The 22,986-nt window shown below is 40.3% G+C and overlaps 1 protein-coding gene across 3 annotated transcripts; it reads right to left on the reverse strand.

Annotated features, from left to right (window-relative positions):
* Nucleotides 1-386: 386 nt before the first annotated feature.
* Nucleotides 387-21,828, reverse strand: PSMA6 (proteasome 20S subunit alpha 6). Of its 3 annotated transcripts, none has more exons than XM_067534025.1 (7): nucleotides 21,652-21,828; nucleotides 12,884-12,978; nucleotides 11,485-11,566; nucleotides 11,006-11,161; nucleotides 8,551-8,729; nucleotides 4,495-4,589; nucleotides 387-591 (listed from the first exon to the last, which is right to left on the reverse strand). In XM_067534025.1, the coding sequence occupies exons 3-7, from the start codon at nucleotides 11,498-11,500 to the stop codon at nucleotides 534-536; spliced, it is 504 nt and encodes a 167-aa protein (XP_067390126.1). In that variant the 5' UTR covers nucleotides 11,501-11,566; nucleotides 12,884-12,978; nucleotides 21,652-21,828; the 3' UTR covers nucleotides 387-533. The 3 variants fall into 3 exon arrangements, with proteins under 3 accessions (XP_067390126.1, XP_067390112.1, XP_067390118.1); XM_067534011.1 differs by having other exon boundaries at nucleotides 21,648-21,826; XM_067534017.1 differs by lacking the exon at nucleotides 21,652-21,828 and adding an exon at nucleotides 14,464-14,545.
* Nucleotides 21,829-22,986: the final 1,158 nt, after the last annotated feature.

The raw sequence follows: 22,986 nt of genomic DNA on the forward strand, positions 1-22,986 counted from the left end.
TTGAGGAGTTTTGTTGCTGTGTCATGGTATGAACTTGGGCAAGTTACTTTACCTTCTCCAATTCTCATATTTTCCATCTAGCATGTTACTGGTTTACCGAAGTGATGAAAGGCTTGTAGTGAATGGCACTACAGAAATGTATAGAAATATTACAGGATAAAATCAGGACTATAGTTCAAAGTAAGCATTTTGGTTAATAGTGACAAAAAATTAGTTATGCCAAATCTAGGGAATCAATTCATTACCAAATTTTCCTTCAAGACCCCATTAAGCAAGAGGCAAATTATTGCAAAGAAATGTCCCAAGCTATCAAATATTTTGAATTATGCTTTCACAGCACTGAAAAAAGGAAGCTCTTGTATGACAATTAATGCAAACACCAAACATTTTCAAAAACCTCTGTTTTATTTGGCCAGAGTAAAATACACCATATAGCATTTTGTTTTCAAACCATAATCCAGAGCCATTAATACATGTTTTTTTTTACCGAACATCCTGGCCAGGAAGCACAGTCAATGTGATAGGAAAACTAGTTAATCTCTCTCTGCTAGAGCTACGAGGTGAGTATCAATCTCCGCTTCTGTAAGGATCCTAAAGGGGGAAAAAGCATTTTGGAAATAGTTTTGTTTATTTTTTCCCTTAACCCACCATCTTCCATCTTCAATGTCCCCACAAATAAATGTAAATAGTACAGTCACATCTTTTGTCTGTTTAAAATAATTGCTACAGCAATGAATGAGCCATGCTGATTCTTTTGAAAAACCAGCAGGAGAGTCTAGGGTCCTGGAGAGCAATGGGGACAATAGTGAGACAGAACAGGAATATATGTCATTAGCAATATACTTGCAAAGCTGATGAGGTAGCTACCATGATGTACTGTGGTGGGACAGAAATAAGAGTGGTCCATAGTAATCAGTAGGATGATTACGCCAAAGGAGATTGAAATTCTGTGGCCCTCTTTTCTGGAAAGGATGACTAACGACCAGCTTATGGAAGGCCCTCCTCCCTCAGCCTACTCAACACACCCAGTGTCAGGGAATGCAAGGGCAGAGCCTTAGCATGGGCCCCTGAATGGCAGCGGCAAAAGGGGAGTATAGGAATAGGTGTTATGTTAGGGAGGGAATCTTCTGTGCCACTTCACACTGGGCTAACCTGCTTTTAGTTTTCCTAAAACGTGTTAAATGCAAAAAGACGGCATTATTTCATCCTTAATGTTGCATTAACAAGCACCGAAGTTAAGAAATCCCAAAAACTGATGTTATACCATGCCTGCACAACCCAAATGTTAAGAAACATACTAAAATTAAATTTAGCTAAGTAAACATGAATAGAAGACATATGCACAACACGGTCAGGTTAGTGATGTACACAGCAATACAGTGCTGTGTATTTGGTATTTCACCTTAAGGGTGCATTGATGCGAGTTTATTTTAAAAGGGAGAGAAAGAAAGAAATCCAGAGCTAATTGAACTAGGAAGCTTACAAATTCCATTGGCTTCACAAATAGAGCCTATGCATTCCTTAAACTTAGGTATATTCTAAAGGTTCCCAACCTCCCAGCAACTCTAAAAGCAGCTCAGCCATCCTCAAATGAGTTCGTAAGAAACTTGATATGGAGCTATTTGGCCTGTAGAGTTTACAAGATTTGCAGGCTTTACCAATGGAATAGGATGTCCTTAACTGGAGTCTCTTTCAAGTGTGCTTGGAAAAAAGTTCCAAACAATGCAGGTAGAGCTATTAAGCTCTTTAGCTTGTTTTATAAAATATGTATTTCAGGTGGGGGTTGGCCATGTTTACATAAAATTTATAAACCAAGTTCATTATTCCTGATTAGCTTTAGAAATCCATGAGTGAAGGACCAATACTATAACTTGGCTTCCAGTGAAATAACAGAAAAGGCTTACATTAACATTAAAAATATTTACACCTGCTCAAAATACAGATTAGCAAACAACTCCGACTAAAGAGCTCTAATTTACCTGACAAATTAAGACAAATGGGAGGGACATGGGAGAAACAAGGGGGGAGTGTGATTCAAGAGTTTTCATTTGGGATTGTCAAACATCGGAGGTTTAAAAAAGAGCTCACAGATAAATCAAAGTCACATCTTATGTGAAGAAATTTCTTTTAGCTCTTGTATGGAGAGTTTGGGGTTTTGCAGTTGTGAAGGATGTGGGAGCAGCCTGTTATATTATACATGTTCCATCTGATAGTTATTTCTGTTGCCTACTATTATTACAAAGCATTTATACAAAGGGTTAGAGTGCAGGCAAGAAGAGGGTAATAGCCGCAGACAGCCCCATTTGCGGATACTAATGGACAATGCAGAAAACCAACTTCGTTGGAGTCTCACCCAGACACCCCTCCCAAAAGCTGACCAAGCCAGTCTGACTAGGCTGAAGGAGCAGAGATGACAAAGGACTTAGAGGGTTTTATGAAGTGGGTAGACAGAGAATGAGACACAAACTACCAGGAAGTTGAACCCCACAACCCAAGAGGGGGTGAGTTTGAGGTAAGCTACACCCTACCTAAATTTAGTTAAGATAAATTGTGCGGAGACCTTTTGTGTTAAAAATCCTGTTCTCTTGCTATGCTTCCTTCCTACTATTGACTTTAAGCAGTATGTGTTTTGAAAGAGCTATCTGCGTCATGGTATTCACCAGTGGTCACTCTTCCTTTTGGGAGCTCTTGCTGGCACAGAACCCAGTCGGGCCTGCTGAATAAACATGGTTGGTGAAAGGGTGCTGTAGCCCAGGGAGTGGGAGAATCACAGTATTCCACCCCAGAACAGGTGAAGGCAAGAGACCCAAAAACTGGAGGGGTAAACTCAAAGACCAAGGGCGGAAAAAGGTGCAGCTAACCCTGAATGGTTATAATGATTTTAAAATGTTTTTTAAACACTGATTTAATCTATATTTTAAGTTGCATGCACCCATAAATCTATTAACTAGCTGGAGAAGTTATGATCTGCCACTTTTCAAGAATGAGCAAGAGTTATCTCGATATTCGCTCCAGAAGATTTACTTGAAGGCCTTCTCTATACTAAGAAAAAGTGTTTTTTTTTTTTTTTTAAAAAAACATTAGCAAACATGTTTTAATGAATGTGTTCAATATCTAATATTTTCATTAATTACTTGGATAATGGAGTGGAGAGTATGCTTATAAAATGTGCGGATGACATCAGGCTAGGAGAAGTTGTTAGCACTTTGGAGGGCAGGATTAGAATGCAAAGCAATCTTGACAAATTGGATAAGACTTGGTCTAAGTTGACAAGATAAAATTGAATAAAGAGAAGGGTGAAGTACTACGCTTAGGATGGGAAAAAAAAAAAAAAAAAAAATCAAATGCACAGACACAAAATGGGGAATGACTGGCCAGGCAGTAAAACTGCACAAAAGGAACTGGGGATTACAGTGGATCGCAAACTGAACAAGAGATAACAATGAGATGCAGTTGTAAAAAAGGCTAAAATCATTTTGGGGTGTATCAATAGGAATGTCTTATGTAAGACACAGAAGGTAAAAGTCCTGCTCAATTAGGCACTGGTGACACCTTAGCTGGAGTACTGTGTCCAGTTCTGGGCACCATACTTTGAGAGATGTGGACAAATTGAGGCAATCCAGAGGACAGCAACAAACATGATAAAAGGTTTAGAAAACATGAGTATGAGGAAACTTCAAAAGAACCGGGCATGTTTAGCCTTGAGAAAAGAAGACTGAAGGTTCGTGATAATCTTAAAATATGTTAAGAGCTGTTATAAAGAGAACTGTGATCAATTGTCCTCCATGTCCACTAAATGTAGGACAAAAAATAATTGGCTTAATCTACAGCAAGGGAGATTTATCTTAGATATTAGGAAAAACTTTTTAACTATAACCACTGGACTAGGCTTCCAAGGGAAGCTGTGGAATCCCCATCCTTGTCCAATCTGTTCTTAAAAGCCTCCAAACACCCGTCAGGGATAGTCTAGGCATATTTGGTCCTGCCTCAGAAATGGTGATGAGGGGCGGAGGGAAATGGATTAGAGGACCTCTGTAGGTCCCTTCCAGTCCTACATTTCTATGATGCTATGTTTCTAAACATAATTTAGCACCTAGCATAAACAGGGTTTATCACCTCTACATCTTAGTTATCATGGTCAACAGTAAGAGAAGAGGATAGTAGACCATGGCTAGTCAGTAGCAGTCTATACTAGGTGCTAATAAGTTTTTAAGCACCACTTAATTAAAACATGATATATAATTTTTAAAAAAGTTTTCCTGCCTAGTCAAGAGTCTCAAACTAGGACCACACTTTCCAACGGCAAAAAATAATCTGAAAGGAACAGTCACCAAACTCTCATCCCCCTACATTTTTAGAAAGTGGCAAGTAATCTTATTTTCACTTTCTTTTCATTTCTATCTATTTTTTATCTAACTTTATGAACAGAGGGAATTAATTATCCATTCATAACCAGGAAAGCACACCAAGATCTACCAAAGTAATTTAACTTACCTGAATTTAGGGTTTTCAACTGTAACTACTCCAACTTCTAGTTCTGAAGGTTTGAAATCAATGGACAGAACAGTAGACAGGCAGGTTATTGCTGTCTAAAAGTAAAAGTCAGGATAAAAGATAAATACTGAAGAAAGAGTACTCAAAACATTTAGTTTTTCTGAATGATACTTGATATTGTCAAGACCTATCCATTTTCCAATTTCAAGTTACCTCATTCCCCCCACTCCTCAACATATTCCCACAGAAAATAATTTTCCAACATAAATTGCTCCTGTAGCAAAATTCAAGTCTCTCTCCTCACCCTAGGCAAACAATCTACAAGGACTCCCTTAATAATCAACGTATCTTGCGTTTTCATGAAAACAAAACACATTTGCCACCAGCAGAAAAAACAAAATAAGCTAGACATCTTAATTACAAGTCCGTTTTAGCCTGTTGGGTATGGGTGTGTTTTTTTTGAGGACTTCGAATCGCCACCATGCTTTTCACAAAGAGATTCATTCACATGTCACTTGTGCAGTTACTATTTTATGTTATTCTTTTTATAACATGGCCTTACTTTGGGGATTTAAAAAATACTGCACTTAATGGTGACTATTACCTTTTCTGTTTTTACTAATTATCCAAGGTTTGTGTTAGAAATTCTCTCAACCTCTCTTTCCATACTTAATCCTGCACTGAAGTCACGATTGTAATGTTGAGGCTATCTTCCCATAATGATAGAGGGAAAGAAAAGATCTTTTGTAGGTGGCTAGCTGGCCGAATTGATTTTAATATTGTGGCTATTTAACTGTATTGATAATGGTGCATTAGGGTGACTAGAGCCTTGGATAGGCATATTCTTAGTTTTTTAGGCCTCATCTACACTTACTGGCAATTCGGCGGCAGTCAACGGGAGTTACACAAGCTACGCAGAGTAGCTTGCATAACTTCCGTCAACTGCTGTGCTTCCCTTCTGCACACCATCTTCACTGCACCGCACCAACGGGAACAAAGTTCCCATTGTTGCAGCGCTATGCCACTTGAGGGGGTGGTTTTACTGCGTCGACTTCTGGATCGATTGAGCAGGTCTTCACTGACTGTTCAGTCGATCCAGATAGGTCGATCTGACGGCGGTGACTTTGCTGCCGTCAGTGTAGATGTACCCTTAAATAGAAAAAAATAGAAATGCTGATTTTGCAATAATTTATGAAGCAGTAAACTGATATGTTATAATAGAATTATGCCTTCAGTGCAGAGTCCAGTAGAAGCCAGATTATGAATGAATTTCTTTTTAATCAAACATACATACAGGACGATCATTTAAAGCCTTCCAACCTGCAAGACTATGAAAGGATTCTGGGAAAAGCATGAAGATGCCATCAGGTCTCTTGGCTTTGCTCAGCAGAGTCACTTCTTATGGCTGACTCACAAATTTTAAAAGGGACATTTAACAGGGTCAACATATGCCCAAAATACAGGTTTATGAAGATTTTTTTTTTTTAAGGTTTTGTAAAAATATCAATAGAAATGTTTCTATGGATTGATTAGAACCGTAATATATTTGCATTTAAACATTCCTTTCAAGCATTTGCTTCCAAAACATTGCAGTGCTGTGCACTAAAAAATGAATATGAAACTGACTATGAATAGACTCATTCTACTTCAACTGCCCAATGTGAGGGACATACAAGATGCCAGCAAACAATGGCAAAAGAATAAATTTGATTTTGAAGACAATTATTTTGAATGGGATAGTCAAAGGAATCTGAGAGAATTATGTATTCCTCTCACAATGAGCTTCAATAAGATTTGAGTACCTAAGGGCTAGTCTACATTTAAAACTTACAGTGGCACAGCTGTGCCAGTACAGCTGTGCGGCTGTAAAAGCACTTGTTTAGTCACATTATATCAACAGGAGAGAGCTCTCCCGCCAACATCATAAAACCACCTAAATGAGCAGCAGTAGCTATGTCGGTGGGAGAGTCTCTCCTGCCAACACAGCGCTGTTCACACAAGCCCGTATGTCTCCATAACTTATGTCGCTCCAGGGTGTATTTTTTCACATCCCTGAGTGACAAAAGTTTTGCCAGCCTAAGTGACAGTGTAGACAAGGCCACACTTTCTTAAGGCTCTTTTGAAAACCCCCATCGTCTTCAGTGTTAATTGTTTCAGATGTTAAAATGTTGAATGTTTATTATCCCTTTAAGGCTGTAATTTATATCTGAATACAAGCAATGTGTGAACATGTTTTAATGTTAAACAAAACTTTTTAAAAGAGTGACTTTTCACTGTATTGCAGACTAAGAAAAACCCCAACAATTTAACTAAAAACCTCTCAACTTCATTTCTAAGCATGCATCTGTATTTAAATAAGACATTTCCCGCTTAATCTTGCGGTGAAGTCAATTTTATTTTAAGGTTATTATGTCACTGCAGTGTTTGGTGTATCACAAGAACAGCATTATAACTTAAGAACAAGATCAGACAGGAGAAATAAATGGGCCATGAAGAGGACTATTTAAATTAAAATCTCCTATGTTTAGCTGAAACAGTATGGAAAATGATGAAATACAAGGTAGAGTGTTGACCTATTTTATAAGTAGGTTACATTTTAAGGCTGTGTTTTGAACAATAATTTCCATAACAGCTAGTGTTATACTTACTGCATATACACATATGCAATAACTGTCATACTATTGCTGAATGGAGTATCACAGGAGTCAGACAGTGCATTTCTACACCCAGCCACTCTCTGCAGTGGTAGTGTTAGGATCATGGTGATTTCCTGGCTCTTCATCTTTCAAACCAGTGGAAAAGCAGGATAAATAGTATCAATGTACTAGAGATTAGAGTGCAGTGGGACTAATGCTCAGTGGGGAAAAATACTAGCTTCCATAACTTATTTTTAGGAGCTACTTATTTTATTGTCAGTTTCACAGGGGGAAAAAATTTACAACTGAAAAAACAACCCTCCCCCCACACCTGATTTATAGAATGTCATTTTAAAGTGTGCCTTGGACAGTAAACTCACCACTTCCTCACTGCAAATGGCACTATAATCTCTGGAACAACTGCACTTTTAGTACCCTGCCTCTCTAACAGGACAAATATTGAGAATCAGGAAGTCAGTATCTTCCTATCCAGGCTTCTATTGGTAGCCCTATGGGTATACATGTGCATTAGAGGGGATGCATTCTTGCCCAAAATAATTCTAGTGCTACTGCTGCTGCAAAAGGCACATCCACACACCACAACACCAGCTGTCAGCACTGGTATCCGAGTAACTTTCCTATTTTAAAGTGCTTTCCAGCATAAAGTTGGTTTAAAGGCCTTTAAAACCATCTGCAGTGGCTTGCTCCTCAGACAGCAAATTCAAGATGACAACTACAAACTGATATGGCACTATTTTCTGGCTTCCACAATGCAGGGAGAGTCCTGAGCAACCCACACACTTAAAATGGCAATGGTGACTCTGCAGTAACAGGCCAGGAGCAGTGAAACTTCATAACCAAGTAAATCACTTTAGTTCAGTTTATGTCAATGAAAGAGTCCTGTTAAAGAAAAAACAGACTGTCTATACTCCGAAGAACTTGAAGGGTGGAACAAAACTAGATTTCATTGCTTTTGTCAGTTTACCAGGAAGGAAAATATTACATCCCAAAATCTAAACAATGACAACATTAAGAAAATCCTTAAGGTGAAGCCCACTACATGTAGATATGGAAGGGCAAATGGTGGCAATCCAATAGAACATTCTAACATGGGTTTCGTTTTTTATAAGGAATTTTCAATACATAGACTAAAGTGTCCCACCAGTGCAATTACCCCACTTGGACAGATGAAAAGCCTTATGAAACATTATGATAAAATGCATAGCACAAGTACAGGCATCAATTTGGTTAGCTCTATTTAAGCACTTTCAAAATTAAGATTTTGCTTAGTATGGCAGTGACGCTGGGCACCAAAACAAAAAAGAGGAAACAAAGAATTGTTTTCATCATAACCCGCTACACAAGTACTACAGTTAGTGGAGTGCATTCAGCTCAGTTTGATTTTCCCCTATTGGCCTACCTCAACTGTCTGTTCAAATGTCCAGTCATATTTCTTCTTCACTTTCTTTTCAAGAAAGCTGGTTGACTCTGTTTGTTTGACTCCTGCAGCTGTGGCCTTGAATCCACAGTAGTAACCTGCAGGATCACACTTGTATACCTGAGGGCCATGTTCTTCATCAATACCAATCAGTATCATGCCTTTTTAAAAAAAGAAAGACTTTTAAATATTTATTATTAGTATAACCAAAGTTTCATGCAATTGGGAAGTCTGACTTTTAGAATGTAGAATGTTAGGTACAAGTAATATTAAACATAGATGCTGAGTTGAGATTTACTAATACATATATATTCAGCATGCACTTTTAAAACAATAAATTAAAACCAGTATCAAAAACAAACTGATGATTACATTCATGTCAAGCTGAAAGCTTCAACAACTTGATGTAGTTCTACTAAAAGAGATCATTAGATATTTCTACAAAGGGAAAAGGCATTTTTCCCATTCATTCTCCTGCAATTAATTAAAAAATTAAATTTTTTTTAAAGTTTTTGCCAAAACATTTTCAAGAGAGATAAAGCATGGAAAATGTCTGAGAAAATTATGAACATGAGAAAACAAAGTTACAACAGAAACTGTACTGCAATCTTAAATATGTAACTCTAGTAGGAACCACTGATGCCTGTTATAATTACCAAAAATAATTCAACATTTCTAAAGTCAATCTTGAAACTATTACAGAAAATTAGATATGTTGTGTAAAAAGTTGGCAGCACACTGTTTCAACAAAAAAGTCATGTGACACAAGTCTCATTCTGGATCTCTAACATTTTAAATGCTGTTACCCATTTGGCAATCTGACACACACAAACCCTCTAATAAGAAAGGCCAAGTTGCAAACACTGTTTAAAAATATGAAACACGAGTTCCTGAAGACTTCATGCATCACCTCTTTTCACCTATCATAACTGTGACTGCACAGACTCTTGTGAAGTTATTTTTATGAAAGTGTTATATGTAGGAAGGCTGAAATTCTCCATTGTTTAGAAGGTCAGCACAAGCCCCATGCATTACTAAATTCCCATGTAAACCCTCAATATAGACCTTAAGTAGCACTTAACTGGCGTACAGGCCTTCTGGTGGACGTCAGCACAAGTTAATTTTACCCTAAATACATATCGAGCTCACACTACACAGATCAATGTAATCAAATATAAATTTTACAGCATAAATTATACATAATCAATTAAATAGTATCAAATTACATTTTAGCTCCAAATAACTGCACTTTTAATTAGGAACATGTGAAGGAACATTGACATTAATACAAGGTGCCCTACATGTTAATTGTACCTTTCCTCCATGGGCCTCAGAGCTCTCTGAAAGGATTAAGCACTCTAAACTAGAGTTGGCGGAAACTCGTATTTTCAGTTGGCAAGAAGTTTGGGGTTTTTAATTGGGGTTGTTTCGCATTGGAATGAAACCAAATTTGCCAAAATTTCTCAGCAAACTGAGAAACTTCTTTCAAAAAACCAAAAGACTGTTTCCAAAACAAAACATACTTCACTGAGCTGCTGCTAGTGCTCCCAGTGTCTGCAGCTCTGGTGCAGCCAAGGACTGGGCTCTCTCTGGCCCCAGGAAAGTCTGCATTTTGGGGCAACCCCAGAGCAACAGACCCTTTAAGCCAGCCCTAGGTCCAAGCTCCCATTTCTGTGGAAGGAAACTTAGAAGCACTGAGAGCCTCAGAGTTATTTGGGGTTCTCTAGGCTTCCAGGCTCCCTCCCGGGGAGTGGGAAGCCCAACCCCAGCTAGAGGTGAGACTCCCAGGGCTTTCAGGATCTTGGTTCCAAGCAGGCAGACTGGAAGCCCTGGCTTGGTCTGGCTACCCTTAGAGCAAAGCTCTCAGGACTTGTAGGCTCCCCATTCTGGTGCACTCCCTGCTACACAGCTGGGAGCCTAGAAGTCCCAGGAGCCCCAGCTCCTTGTTCCATGAAAGGTAGTTAGCTACTTCAGGGTCTCCAGCCCCAGGGTAGTCCTGAAGGTGGGGATACTCTGGAGCTATGGACCCCAGAACCCGGAATGTCAGCAGCCCACTAGGAAACTAGGCAGGTTTCCCAAAAGTTTAGTGACACCTATAATGGGTTTGGAAAAACATTTCGCCCCCTTGAAACAGCATTTTCTGACTAAATTAGGTTTCCTCAGAAAGCATCAAACCACCTCTACTCATAACACCAATTAGAAAGATTGGCATAGAGGTTAAATGGTTTGCCTAAGTTCATATGGTGAGTCAACGGCAGAATCAGTATCCCACAGTGCTGACTCTAATGCCTCCGTTCTAACTATAAGTGACCATTACTCTTCAAATTATGCCCATATCTAGAAAAGCTGTTTAAATAAATGTATGGAAACAAATGCTAAAAAAAATAAAATCAGTACCTGTTTGATTTATCAATGTTGTACACTTTACTATACTTACAGCAACCAAGAGGCCTCATTTCAGCATTTTGTGTGTAGACCTGAGAAATATCCGCAATCCTTTTACACAGCATGTCTACTGGGATATCATAACCGTACTTGTATTTCCAGTTAGCAGCCTCGTAGCGGGCTCTCTGAACCTGAGACCTGCTGTCAGCTAATATAAAAGACAAAATATTTACTTCCACTAAAGTAAGCATTATTTCTACTAAAAAAAAGTTTAGTGAAAGATCCTGAAAACACACCACTTCGTTTTGTTGGATGTGCAATTGATGGCACTAATCTCCACCCTTGAAGATCCCGATGTACTAAATTTATTTAAATAAATTCTTTGTCAGTTTGTAAATAGCAAGTCTCTTAAAACTCATCTCTAGTTTTGGATTACAGGAGTTTGCAAACATCAACATAACGTGAAATGAAGTAACAAAAGAAAAAATATTTAAACATTTTGGATACTTAAACAGAAGGTGAATTAATTACCTGTCATTCCTGTCATTACACATCCAATAGTTTCGGTAATTCTGAATAAATGAGTCACTGTGCTGGAATCCAATAACTTGTCCTAATGGACAAAAATACTGAAATAATTTAAAAGAAACAATAGTCCTTTACCCACATATGAAAGTCCTTTACCCATATATGTTAATATCAGATCACTGAGAACAGGTTTACACTGCAGACCTATGTCAGTATAACTCAGAGGGGTGAAAACCCATATTCCTGAGTGACAGTTATACGGACCGTAATCCCATCGTGCAAATAGTGCTACGTTGACAGGAGAGCTTCTCTTGTCGACATAATTACCACCTCCTGGAAAGGTGGATTAACTACACCTACAGGAGAGCTCTATTGTGTCGGAGCATCTTCACTTAAGCGGTGCAGCTGTATTGATGCAGTGTTTTAAGCGTAGACCTGCTCTCAGACCAATAAGAGCCAGAAATCACAAAATTACGGTGGAAAGGGGAAAAAAAGTTCCAATATCATACTGCATTTGCAAAGAGTTGCTGAACTTCCACAAGTTCCTAGTACATTGTTTCTGCAGAAATGCAGGAAGAATTTCTACTGCTGTGCTCCAGTGAGCAGTCATAAACAGTAAAGGAAGAAGACGACACAGCCCAATGCCCATAAAAGATTTGTCATTGAAGGGCAGTGGAGCAAGATAGAGTCCTCATTCGCAAGGAGGATTTTGAGGCTCTCTATACAAAGATTAAGGCCATGTCTACACTAGCATTTATGTCGGCAAAACTTTTGTCACTCGGGGGTATGAAAAAAACAAACAAACCTCTCCCCCGCCAACAAAGCTATGCCCCCTTGTTGAGCTGGTTTTACTATGTCAGCATAACACAACTACATGAGCACTCTTACAGTGGCACAGCTGTATCGGTACAGCTGTGCCACTATAAGCTTGTGAGTGTAGACATGGTCTTAAGAACCCCATGTATGTTTGCTGCTCTTCAAATTATGAATTAATTTTTTTTCCATGTTGTTTGATTCTCTTCCTCAGCAGTGCTGTGTCACTCCATCCAACATGCTGACAGACATTTACTCAAGTCTTGCTTTCTGTATCATTGATACAGTGCTTTACTGGAAAGGTTTCTATTACTAGCAAATGAAGGAGAACAGCAGCACCGGAAAAATGCACTAGTAAACAGTCCCAAGCCTCAAAGACAGACATATTCTCAGGTGGTCCAACGCTTTGCAATAATAAAAGTAAGTAGTGGGGAGTTGGGGTGCTGAGAAGATGCTTGAGCACCAAATGGGAGACGAGTCAGGGCTGGCACAATGCCAAACAGGTACTGTTCAGTTCACAGACACATGGCTAATAATTTCATTAAATCTACTACTCACATTCCAGAAATGGCTTGTTTGTTCTACTTACAGGTACTTTCTTCTGTGTTACAATTACTGCACAATCTTTCCCACGAACAGCTACTGATGTAAGGCCACCCTGGTTTATAGCCTTAAAAGCATATTCTAGAAAGATACATATAAAAATAATGAGAAATACTTGTACTATTGCCACTAATACCATATTTGGGGGGCAGAGCCTACAAGCCCACCACACACACATATCCCACTGAGGATTGAGCCCTATGTTTGCAATAGCTTGTCCTAAAGGACAAAAATACTGAGTTTTACTCTCCTCTGTTCAATTAGAGTGCTGAACAATATTAGACGTTGTTCTCCCTTTTGAAATTTGAAACAAAAAATTCTGTGTCCCCGCCAAGACAGCATGCAAGCAACATTAAGGTTTTTTGTTTTTTTTTTAATTAAAGAGAGTCAGGAAATACAGATTTAAGTTTGAAAGTTCAACCTTAACTTTACAACTAAATGCTTATGCTTTAACATATGGCCTCACCTTCAAGAAGTTATGTTAAATATAGCATATAAAATAGAATTCCTTATAAACCTTACATATAGCAAGCTACACTACAGTGCAAAGTATTCAGGCTTGGCTTGATTTTTAAGTCTCAACAAGATCTGCAAAACAAGCCAATTTGAAGAAAAGCAGTTCAGTGGTTGATTGAAATGGGCCAATGTTAAAAAATTAGCTTTGAATCTATGTAAAAACTGAATAAAAAGTGTTCAGTTTGCAGGAACAATGTCAATTATAAAACCACTGGATTAGAGATTAATTAAGACTTAAAATTAAATCAAAACTCAAGTTTGTACTGTAATTTATTGTAAGAATCAATAAGCAATTCCTATTGATTATATGATATACCCCACACTGAATCAACTGAAACAATTTGTGACAAAGAGACCATATAAGAAGAAAATCACAAGAGGCCCAGAAATAAAGGTTGAGCTTTCGGCAGTACCTCAACATTTTTTGGCTTTGGATCTTTACACTGCATTAATGGCTTTATTTCTGAACAAGGATTTTTTTATACAAGAAAAACTGACAATTTAGGCTGTAAGTTCACTTATTAGAATTATTTGGCTCCATCTCTTAAACACAGCTGCTGTTGACTATGGCCTCCTAAGCACCACAAGTAAGTTCCCCATGATCTTTATTTGGTAACTTGAGTATTAAAAGATAAGAGTTTATACATTCATATTTACATAATACCCTGATTAACAACCACTTAATTATTTGGTACTAGCTAAATTTATAACTAGTAAACAAAATTTATGCTAATGTTCTGATTAACCATTCATTATAAATTGCTCTACCTCATTTTCCAGGGAGGCATCCCAAGAAAGCCTCTGTTGCAATTTAACTTGTCCCAATAAAGTAATTACATACTGCAATAGGATTTTATGTTTATACAGACTCTTTCATCCATCAGTGTTACTGTGCATATGTACGCAAACTGCAGCATCCTCTGCACAACATGCAGAACTCCACAGTAGTGGGAAAAGGGAAAATTGAGACACACTTTGCAACAAATTCTACTTGAAAGAAACCTCTCTTTTCTAAGACTGACACAAGATAAGACAAAGGAACACCCGTACCCTGATATAGTTTAACAGCAACCAGCGGGGCTTCTGAAATAAACTGTTGCCTTCTCCAAGATCCCATGCATCATTTCAGCAGCAAGTTTACGAGGTTTTGGGAAGCAAAAGACAAAGTTCTTTCTGAAGTCAGCTCTTCCACATGGTATATAATCATATCCAATGTGCTATCCAGTTGTTTTCAACATCTGATTTAGCAAACTAACGTATCTTTTGAATAATTATATTAAGCAATTTGAATTTATAAAGGATTAAGTGGGTAGAAAAAGCCATAGTGTACTACATAGACTGCCCAGTTTATCACTGTGTTAAATCTACATTCTAAATTTAAAACAGTTTTCTTATTTCCAAATCAGATTATCCCAATTCACTAATTATACTGCAAAAGTATTTTGTATTTATTCAGTTCACAGTTATTTTTCTAATCCAATGGGATTCAGCATTTGACTAACTTGGGTATGGCAAGTGAGCGATAGAGCTTTGCCATGCCATGTTCAATTCCCAAGCTTTTGGGCCGTTGGATGACATGGGGCTAGGAATACTGCAGAAACATCACACACAACCACCACCCTTCAAGCCAGTGAAGGTGCTGTAACAGTTGGATCCTATGAATAGTGCTCCCATCTAATCTAGTTCTCTAACTGCAGAGATGGTGACTGTGGAAGGCTAAGAAAGTGAGGTGGGGAAGAGAAAAGGTAATAACTGCAGGAAATAATTGTGTACGTGGTATAGCAGAGGAAATCCTCTTGACTTTGAAAGGAATTCTAGAGACTGCCCAATCTCTCCCCAATACCTAAGAAGTTTGCTAATAAGCATATGCACATCTGAGAACACTGTTAGAATGACATAACTGGAGAGTCTAGCAGGACACTAATCAGTGGTTTGTGTTGTTTCACTGGTATAGAAGCCAACACAAGCGTTTGGAACCTACAAAGATTCATGGGCCATCCAAGTAATTGAAGAATCAACCTGAAAATTGGTGAATTAAAAATATTATTCCTGAGCAGCCAGTCAAATTCCATTACTTTGGGACTAATTCCATTCCTTCAAGTACTTCAGGTGATCATCTAGCAAACCTGGAATCCTAAATTCTCACTATATTTGTATTACTTTATGGGAATTATAGACCAGTCAGTCTATCTAGCTTCAATACTTGGAATGATATTGGAATAAATTATTAATCAATTTATATGCATCTGGAAGATAATAGGGTTTAAAGTAATAGCCAGCATGGATTTGTCAAGAACAAATCATACCAAACAAACCTAATTTCCTTCTTTGACAGGCTTATCAGCCAATGGAAAAGACAGAGATGTGGTTTTAGTAAGGTTTTTGACACAGTCTCACATGCCCCATCTTAATTTTAGTAAGGTTTTTGACATGATCCCACATGACAGTCTCATAAACAAACAAGGGAAATGTGGTAAAGATTAAATTATTATAATGTGGGTGCACAAATGGTTGAAAAACTGCACTCAAACGATAGTTATCAATGGTTTGCTGTGAAACTGAGGGGACATATGTAGTGGGGTCCCACAGTCATCTGTGCGAGGTCCAGTACTATTCAATATTTTCATTAATGCCTTGGTTAATGGCGTAGAGAGGATGCTCATAAAATTAACAGATGGCCCCAAACTGGGAGGGATTGCAAGCACTTTGGAGGACAGGATTAGAATTCAAAATGATCTTGTCAATTTCGAGAATTGGTCTGAAATCAGTAAGATGAAATTCAGTAAAGACAAGTGCAAAATATTACAGTTAGGAAGGAAAAAAAATCAAATACACAACAACAAAATGGGGAACAAATGGTTAGGCAGTAGTACTGCTGAAGAGGATCTAGGGTTCATAGCAGATCACAAATTGAATATGACTCAACAGTATAATCCGATTTTGAAAAAAGCTAATATTCTGGGCTGTATTAACAGAAGTGTTGCATGCAAGACAGAGATGGTAATTCTCCTGATCTACTCGGCATCAGTGAGGCCTCAGCTGGAATACAGTGTCCAGTTCTGGATGCCACACTTCAGGAAAGATGTGGACAAATTGGAGCAAATCCAGAGGCAAGCAACAAACATGATAAAAGATTTAGAAAACCTAACCTATGAGGAAAGGTTTAAAAATCTGGGCATGTTTTGTCTTGAGAAAAGAATTTTTGGAGGACCTGAGAAAAGAGCTATTATAAAAAAGATGATCAATTATTCTCCATGTCTACTTCTTGTCCCACCTTCAATGATCAGCTTAATCAGCAGCAATGGAGGTTTAAGTTGGATATTAGGAAAAACTTTGTAACTATGAGGATAGTTAAGCACTGGAACAGTCTTCGAAGGCAGGCTGTGGAATTCCCATAATTGGGGATTTTTAAGAACAGGTTAGACAAACACCTGTCAGTGATGGTCTAGGTACATTTGGTCCTGATCAGTGCAGAGGAGTGGACTAGATTACCTCCTGAGGTCTTTTCCACCCCTACACAAATTATATGCAGCACAAAAAGTCACAAAAAGTCCTCTCTATGCTAATAGCCAAACATTTAAACAGAAAAAAGTTATATGGGTATGGCAGTGGCATCATCAGTGGAAAAATTATATTAGGACATCAAAGAGCAAGAGGAAAAAATCAAACTGGAGATAAGACCAATTATTAAGCTACCAAGAGGATGTACAAGTGACTGGTGAAAGATTGTTCCCTAATTAAGATGTGTTTTTGTACCATTCATAATCAGAGAGTTCATGGCTAAATTTAATATAAGAATGGCCATACAGGGTTAGACCAATGGTCCACCTAGCCCAGTATTCTGTCTTTCAACAGCAGCCAGTGCCAGGTGCTTCAGAGGAGAGAACAGAAAAGAGGAATTTGACCCATCCCATTTCTAACTTTACTTCTGGAGCTTTTTAAAAAAAAGTAATTGCTTTTTTATTTAAAAAAAAAGTACTTGTGACAAACCCAAAATGCATTCTCTAAACTATTCTTCAATATTAATCAAACTAAATTGATTTGTTCTAACAGATAGTTCCATATCATGTGATAAAGCTGTTTCCTATTATTCTTATCCAGAAGACAGCCTAATTGATTAAATATTTTAAGTGTTTACATACATATTTTTTCATAAAAATGTATACACTTACAGCACACAACATGTATTACATATATGAAATAAAGACAAGATTATCATACACTTGCTTTTAAGCATCAATGGTACCTTCAGTATGCAGGAACCTATGTTTACACTCCCTCCATTATATTTGCGCTGTCTATATTTGAAATGCTACAGCTGCACCACTGTAACGCTTCAATGTGAGGGAGATTTCCAAACCTGAGCCATTCTTTTTAGGTGACAAATCTAAGGAACTGTCCCAGATTGAGGTGTCATTAGAGGAAGTTTTGGAATAAAATAAATTAAACAGTAATGAGTCACCAGGACCAGATGGTATTCATCTAAAAGCTCTGAAGAAACTCAAATGTGAAATTGCAGAACTAACAACTGTGGTAGGTAACCTATCATTTAAATCAGCTTCTGTACCAGATGACTGGCAGATAGCTATTGTGACAACAATTTTTAAAAAAGGCTCCAGAGGCAATCCCGACAATTACAGGTCAGTAAGCCTAACTTCAGTACCAGTCAAATTGGTTGAATCTATAGTAAAAAGCAGAATTATCAGACACATAGATTAACACAATTTGTTGGGGAAGAGTCAAAATGATTTTTGTAAAGGGAAATGCCGCCTCACCAATCTACTAGAATTCTCTGAGGCGGTCAACAAACCATGGACAAGGGGGATCCAGTGGATATAGTGTACTTATAGATTTTCAGAAAGCCATCGACAAGGTTCCTCACCAAAAGATCTTAAGCAAAGTAATATGTTATGGGATAAGAGGAAAGATCCTATCCTGGATCAGTAATTGGTTAAAAGATAGAAAACAAAGGGTAGGACTAAATAGCCAGTTTTCAGAATGGAGAGAGGTGAATAGTGGTGATCCCAGGGGTTTGTACTGGGACCAATACTGTTCAACATATTCATAAATGATCTGGAAAAAGGGGTAAATAGTGAGGTGGCAAAATTTGCCAATGATACAAAACTACTCAAGATAGTTAAGTCCAAAGCCGACTATGAAGAGTTACAAAAGGATCTCACAAAACTGAGTGACTGGGCAACAAAATGGCAGATGAAATTCAATGTTGATAAATGCAAAGTAATGCTGTGACAGGGTGCGCCCACCCTACACTAGAGACAGGGAGTTGCCCCTGCATTATGGGCAAAGGAAGTCCCACCCCTTAGACCATGCTGGGCATACTCCAACTGCTGCCTCAGTATAAAAGGGAGCAGCCCAGCTCATTTGGGGCTGATCACAAGGAAGGAAGGAAGGATGCTTGGTATAGACTCCAAGCAGGGAGCTGCTACAGCCCCTTGCTGAGGGAACTGGAGACCAGCCATCCACAGCTGACTATTTGGAGCCAGACATTCAGAGAGCTACTGACACTGGGAAACCTGAAGGGCCTGATGAGATCTGGGCCGCAGCACCAGGAGGCTCGGAGACGGAGCGAGTGGTATCTCTGGCCCGAGACTGGTCAGTGCATTGCAGTTGGATCCCCGCTGATCAGGATGGGGACCATGCCCAACCAGGCACTGATTCTGGCCGGTGGGCCATATTGCCTCACACCCACAGGCAATTGAACCTTCAAAAGGGGATGGGGGTGCCTACCCCCCAACAAATATGCACTGGAAAACATAATTCCAGCTGTACGTATAAAATGATGGGGTCTAAATTAGCTGTTACCACTTAAGAAAAAGATCTAGGAATCATTGTGAATAGTTATCTGAAAACAGCCACTCAATGTGCAGTGGCAGTCAAAAAAAGCTAACAATACTGGGAATCATTAGGAAAGAGATAGTAAGACAGAAAATATCATATTGCCTCTTAAATCCATGGTACGCCCACATCTAGAATACTGCATGCAGATCTGGTTGCCCGACCTCAAAAAAGATATATGAGAATTGGAAAAGATACAGAAAGGAGCAACAAAAATGATTAGGGATATGGAACAGCTTCCATATGAGGAGAGATTAATAAAACCAGGACATTTCAGCTTAGAAAAGAGACAACTAACAGGGGTGGGGGGATATGATAGAGGTTTATAAAATCATGTATATAAAAACTGGTGTGGAGAAAGGTCTCAAAACACAAGACGTAGGGGTCTACCAAATGAAATTAATAGGCAGCAGGTTTAAAACAAAAGTATTTCTTCCCACAAAGCCCCGTCAACCTGTGTAACACTTTGCCAGAGGATACTGTGAAGGTTAAGCATATAACAGGGTTATAAGATAAGTTCACAGAGAATTGGTCCATCAATGGCTATTAAGCCAAGATTGGCAGGGATGCAAAAACATGCTTTGAAGCTTCCCTAGCATCTGTTTGCCAGAAGCTGGGAATGGGTGATGGGATGGATCAATTGATGATTACCTGTTCTGTTCATTCCCTCTGAAGCACTGTGCATTGGTCACTGTCAGAAGACAGGATACTGGGCTAGATGGATCTTTGATCTGACCCAATATTGCCATTCTTAATGTAGACACCTAAACTGGCAGGCAGGGTTCTCACATCAGTGTAGGTAATCCACCTCCAAGAGGCAGTAGGCTCAACAGAATAATTTTTCCATCAACCAAGCACTGTCTATGTCTGGGGTTGGGTTGGTTTAAGAATGCCACTCACGTGTGGATTTTTTACACCCCCGAGCGATGTAGCTGGATCAACCTAACATTTTAATGTAGACCAGACTTAAAACACTGACTCCTATTACTCTACTGGGACAACTATTTTCAACACTAGCTTAGGCTGGATACCCAGGGGAGTGAGTGGCTACTGCATTTGACTAAGGTGTAAGGTTGTATTTAACAATTAATGTTTCTATGGCACATTTAACATGTACAGCACTATACAAGAACTAAAAACTGACATTCCTGGCCAAATTTTCAAAGTGACTTCTCTTTGTGCTGCTCAACTTTGTGTATACAAAGATTTTTATGTGCATTTTCGTGCCGTTACCTGCTCACACTAGTACACATGTAAGTTCTATCATCCATGTAGGCCAAATGACAGCACATATTTGCATATCCAATGGAATGCAAACACAAAAGCTAGGCTAAGACCCCCTTGAAAATCTAGTCCTTTGCATCAAACAGCAGTTTCTTACAATATAGGTGGCACCCCTTAGCCAATTTTAATACATTTTATTTGGGATACATACTTGCCCAAAGGCATTAAACTCTTGCTATATTAACATAAAGAACAATTAGACCTATTTGTAAAAAAATAATTAATCTATATAACTAGTGATCTGTTTTCTGCAAATGTTTTCTGGTGACTACGGACAGGACTTCAAAATTTCAAAAAAGCTTTTTTACCATCTATTTGATAATCACCTCATTACTTTATTTGTACTAGAGCAGTGTTGAGACTTGAGACAAGATGTTTCTGCACTGGTTTAACTACATTTATTTAAAAACACATTTCAAATTAAACTGGTGGAATTCTCACGTACACAATTCCTCTCTTTAAAATTTGTCTCCTAAAACAGGGAAACGGGAGGTGCCCTGACATCAATGTGATGGGCAGAGCATAACAACCTGGACTGAGCCTTTATTCATCCAGGGTTGAAGACAAGAGAAAAGTCTCTCCCCCCACTCGAGGGCAGATTCTTGAAGCGGGGCGTTTTACAACCCCACCTCCCCGGTGTGGAGAGAACTTTGCTGGGGGATTTTGCTGAGCCCCTGAGGGAGGAGGGGCCGCGCTAGGGGGGAAGCTGACGGGGCGATTCAGCGGGGCTGGTTACACTCCCCCGCCGCAAGCCATGGGTCGGGGTCTCTAGTGGGGCGCGGCGCAGGCTCCCGCGCCCCAGAGGCGGTTGCGGGGAGAGCGTGCTGAGCTCCCGCCCCCCTGACGGTGCAATCAGTGCGGCGGCGGGCGCTGCCCCCATTGCCGCCCCGAGAAGCAGCAGGGGCGGCTTCACCCCGAGCCGGGCATTGTCAGACCCGAGCGCCCAGGGCCCCTTGCCGCTGGGTCAACTCGCACCCGCGGGCGGCCCCGAAGGCGGCGGAGGAGGGGCGGAGCGGGGGAAGGGGGAGGGGCCCGGGCCGCACCATGACGGGGCAGTTCGGCGGCGGCCGGGCCGGGCCGGGCCGGACACTCACCTACTTGGTAGAGGCGGCCCTCGGGGGAGAAGATAGTGATGTGGCGGTCGAAGCCGGCGCTGGAGCCTCGGGACATGATGGCGGCGGCGGCGCAAGGAACCGGCCGGAGACAGAGCGTGCAAGGCCCGCTCCCACACCACCACCGGTCTGGGTCTAGGACTCGGAGGAGCCCGCTCAGGGAGTGCTTCCGGGACACGCAGACACGTGCTCCGCCGCGCAGGCGCAAATAGCACACCGTCGATGCGCCACCAGCGCCGAGGAGCCGCTAGCTCGCCTATGCTCACGGCGTGCAGCGAGAGCACACGCCCGCTCCTTTGCGCATGCGCGTAATCAACAGTCTCCGTCCTCTCCCACATGCAGGTACAAACCACGACCTGCTGCGCAGACGCAGAAGCGTGAGGGCTCTTTGATATTGAGCATGCGCACGAAGGAGGGGGGTGAGCGGTACTCACGGTGTAGGAATAGGGGCTTTCTGCTGTCACCTCTTTCCAAATTCCAGTGTGGTGGAGGTGCCGGCCTGCCCAGAGCGGGCGGGGGGGCGTCGCTGTGACCCATGCACCTGCCCCTAGCGCACAGGGCAGGCCTGTCGGGGGCAGGTGTCAGTGGATCCCTCTGCACCTTTGGGTGCGGGCCCTGTTAGGGCTGGGGTAGCTAGCATTGCTCCTGGGGAAACGGGGCTGCCACTCCCGTAGCCTGGCTCGTGCCCATCATGGGTGTTGGCATGTTGCCACCCATCCACATCAGGATGCTGGCGCAGAAATTGCAAGATTAAAAAATTTAATCCTAATTTGACAGCAAGGCGTGGGGGTGCTGTCATTCACTTGGGCAAGGCTGTCTGGGAAACGGTAACAGCTGGGGCCCAAGGGCTGGGCCATCAAGAACAAACCAGCTATCCTCAGATTCAAGAGAAAATTGCACCATTGCAGTTTACCACTGCCACCCGCCACTGTTGAATGCTGAACAAAAAGAGCAACCACACGGATGCCCCCACTGTGCAGTTCCTACATTGTGGGAGTGCTGTGTGACAGACACATCATACTTGCAACTTTCACACAGTTCACCTGCTACCTTCCAAAAGGATTTGTGTGAAGTGGATGGAACATTAAACTCATGTACAATCAGTGATCCACATAATGCAATTTGGGAAGCCCTGCACTAAGCCAAATTGGGAAGTTGGCCCAGCGCAGGGAAGCTGCATGATCCATTTAGCTTCCACTGTGAACATACTCTTCTGGTTATAGGATTGGGTGGATATTTGCAAACAGACCATTTCTTCTCCCTGGTAGTAGTAGCCACAAATACAGCAACACTTGTTACCTTAAAAATACACCTTTAAAAA

This window comes from Emydura macquarii, unplaced genomic scaffold (genome assembly GCF_026122565.2).
Source record: "Emydura macquarii macquarii isolate MOO-44397 ecotype Brisbane River unplaced genomic scaffold, CSIRO-AGI_Emac_v2 contig_374, whole genome shotgun sequence".
In the NCBI taxonomy this organism is placed as follows: domain Eukaryota; kingdom Metazoa; phylum Chordata; order Testudines; family Chelidae; genus Emydura; species Emydura macquarii.

Coding starts and splice junctions, on each gene's coding strand:
- PSMA6 (XM_067534011.1), bottom strand. CDS start 21,723: ATGTCCCGAGGCTCCAGCGCCGGCTTCGACCGCCACATCACTATCTTC. Junction 11,567..12,883: donor TAACACAGAAGAAAGTACCT/GTAAGTAGAACA, acceptor TTTGTCCATTAG/GACAAGTTATTGGATTCCAG. Junction 8,730..11,005: donor AATGAGGCCTCTTGGTTGCT/GTAAGTATAGTA, acceptor TTTTTTAAAAAG/GCATGATACTGATTGGTATT.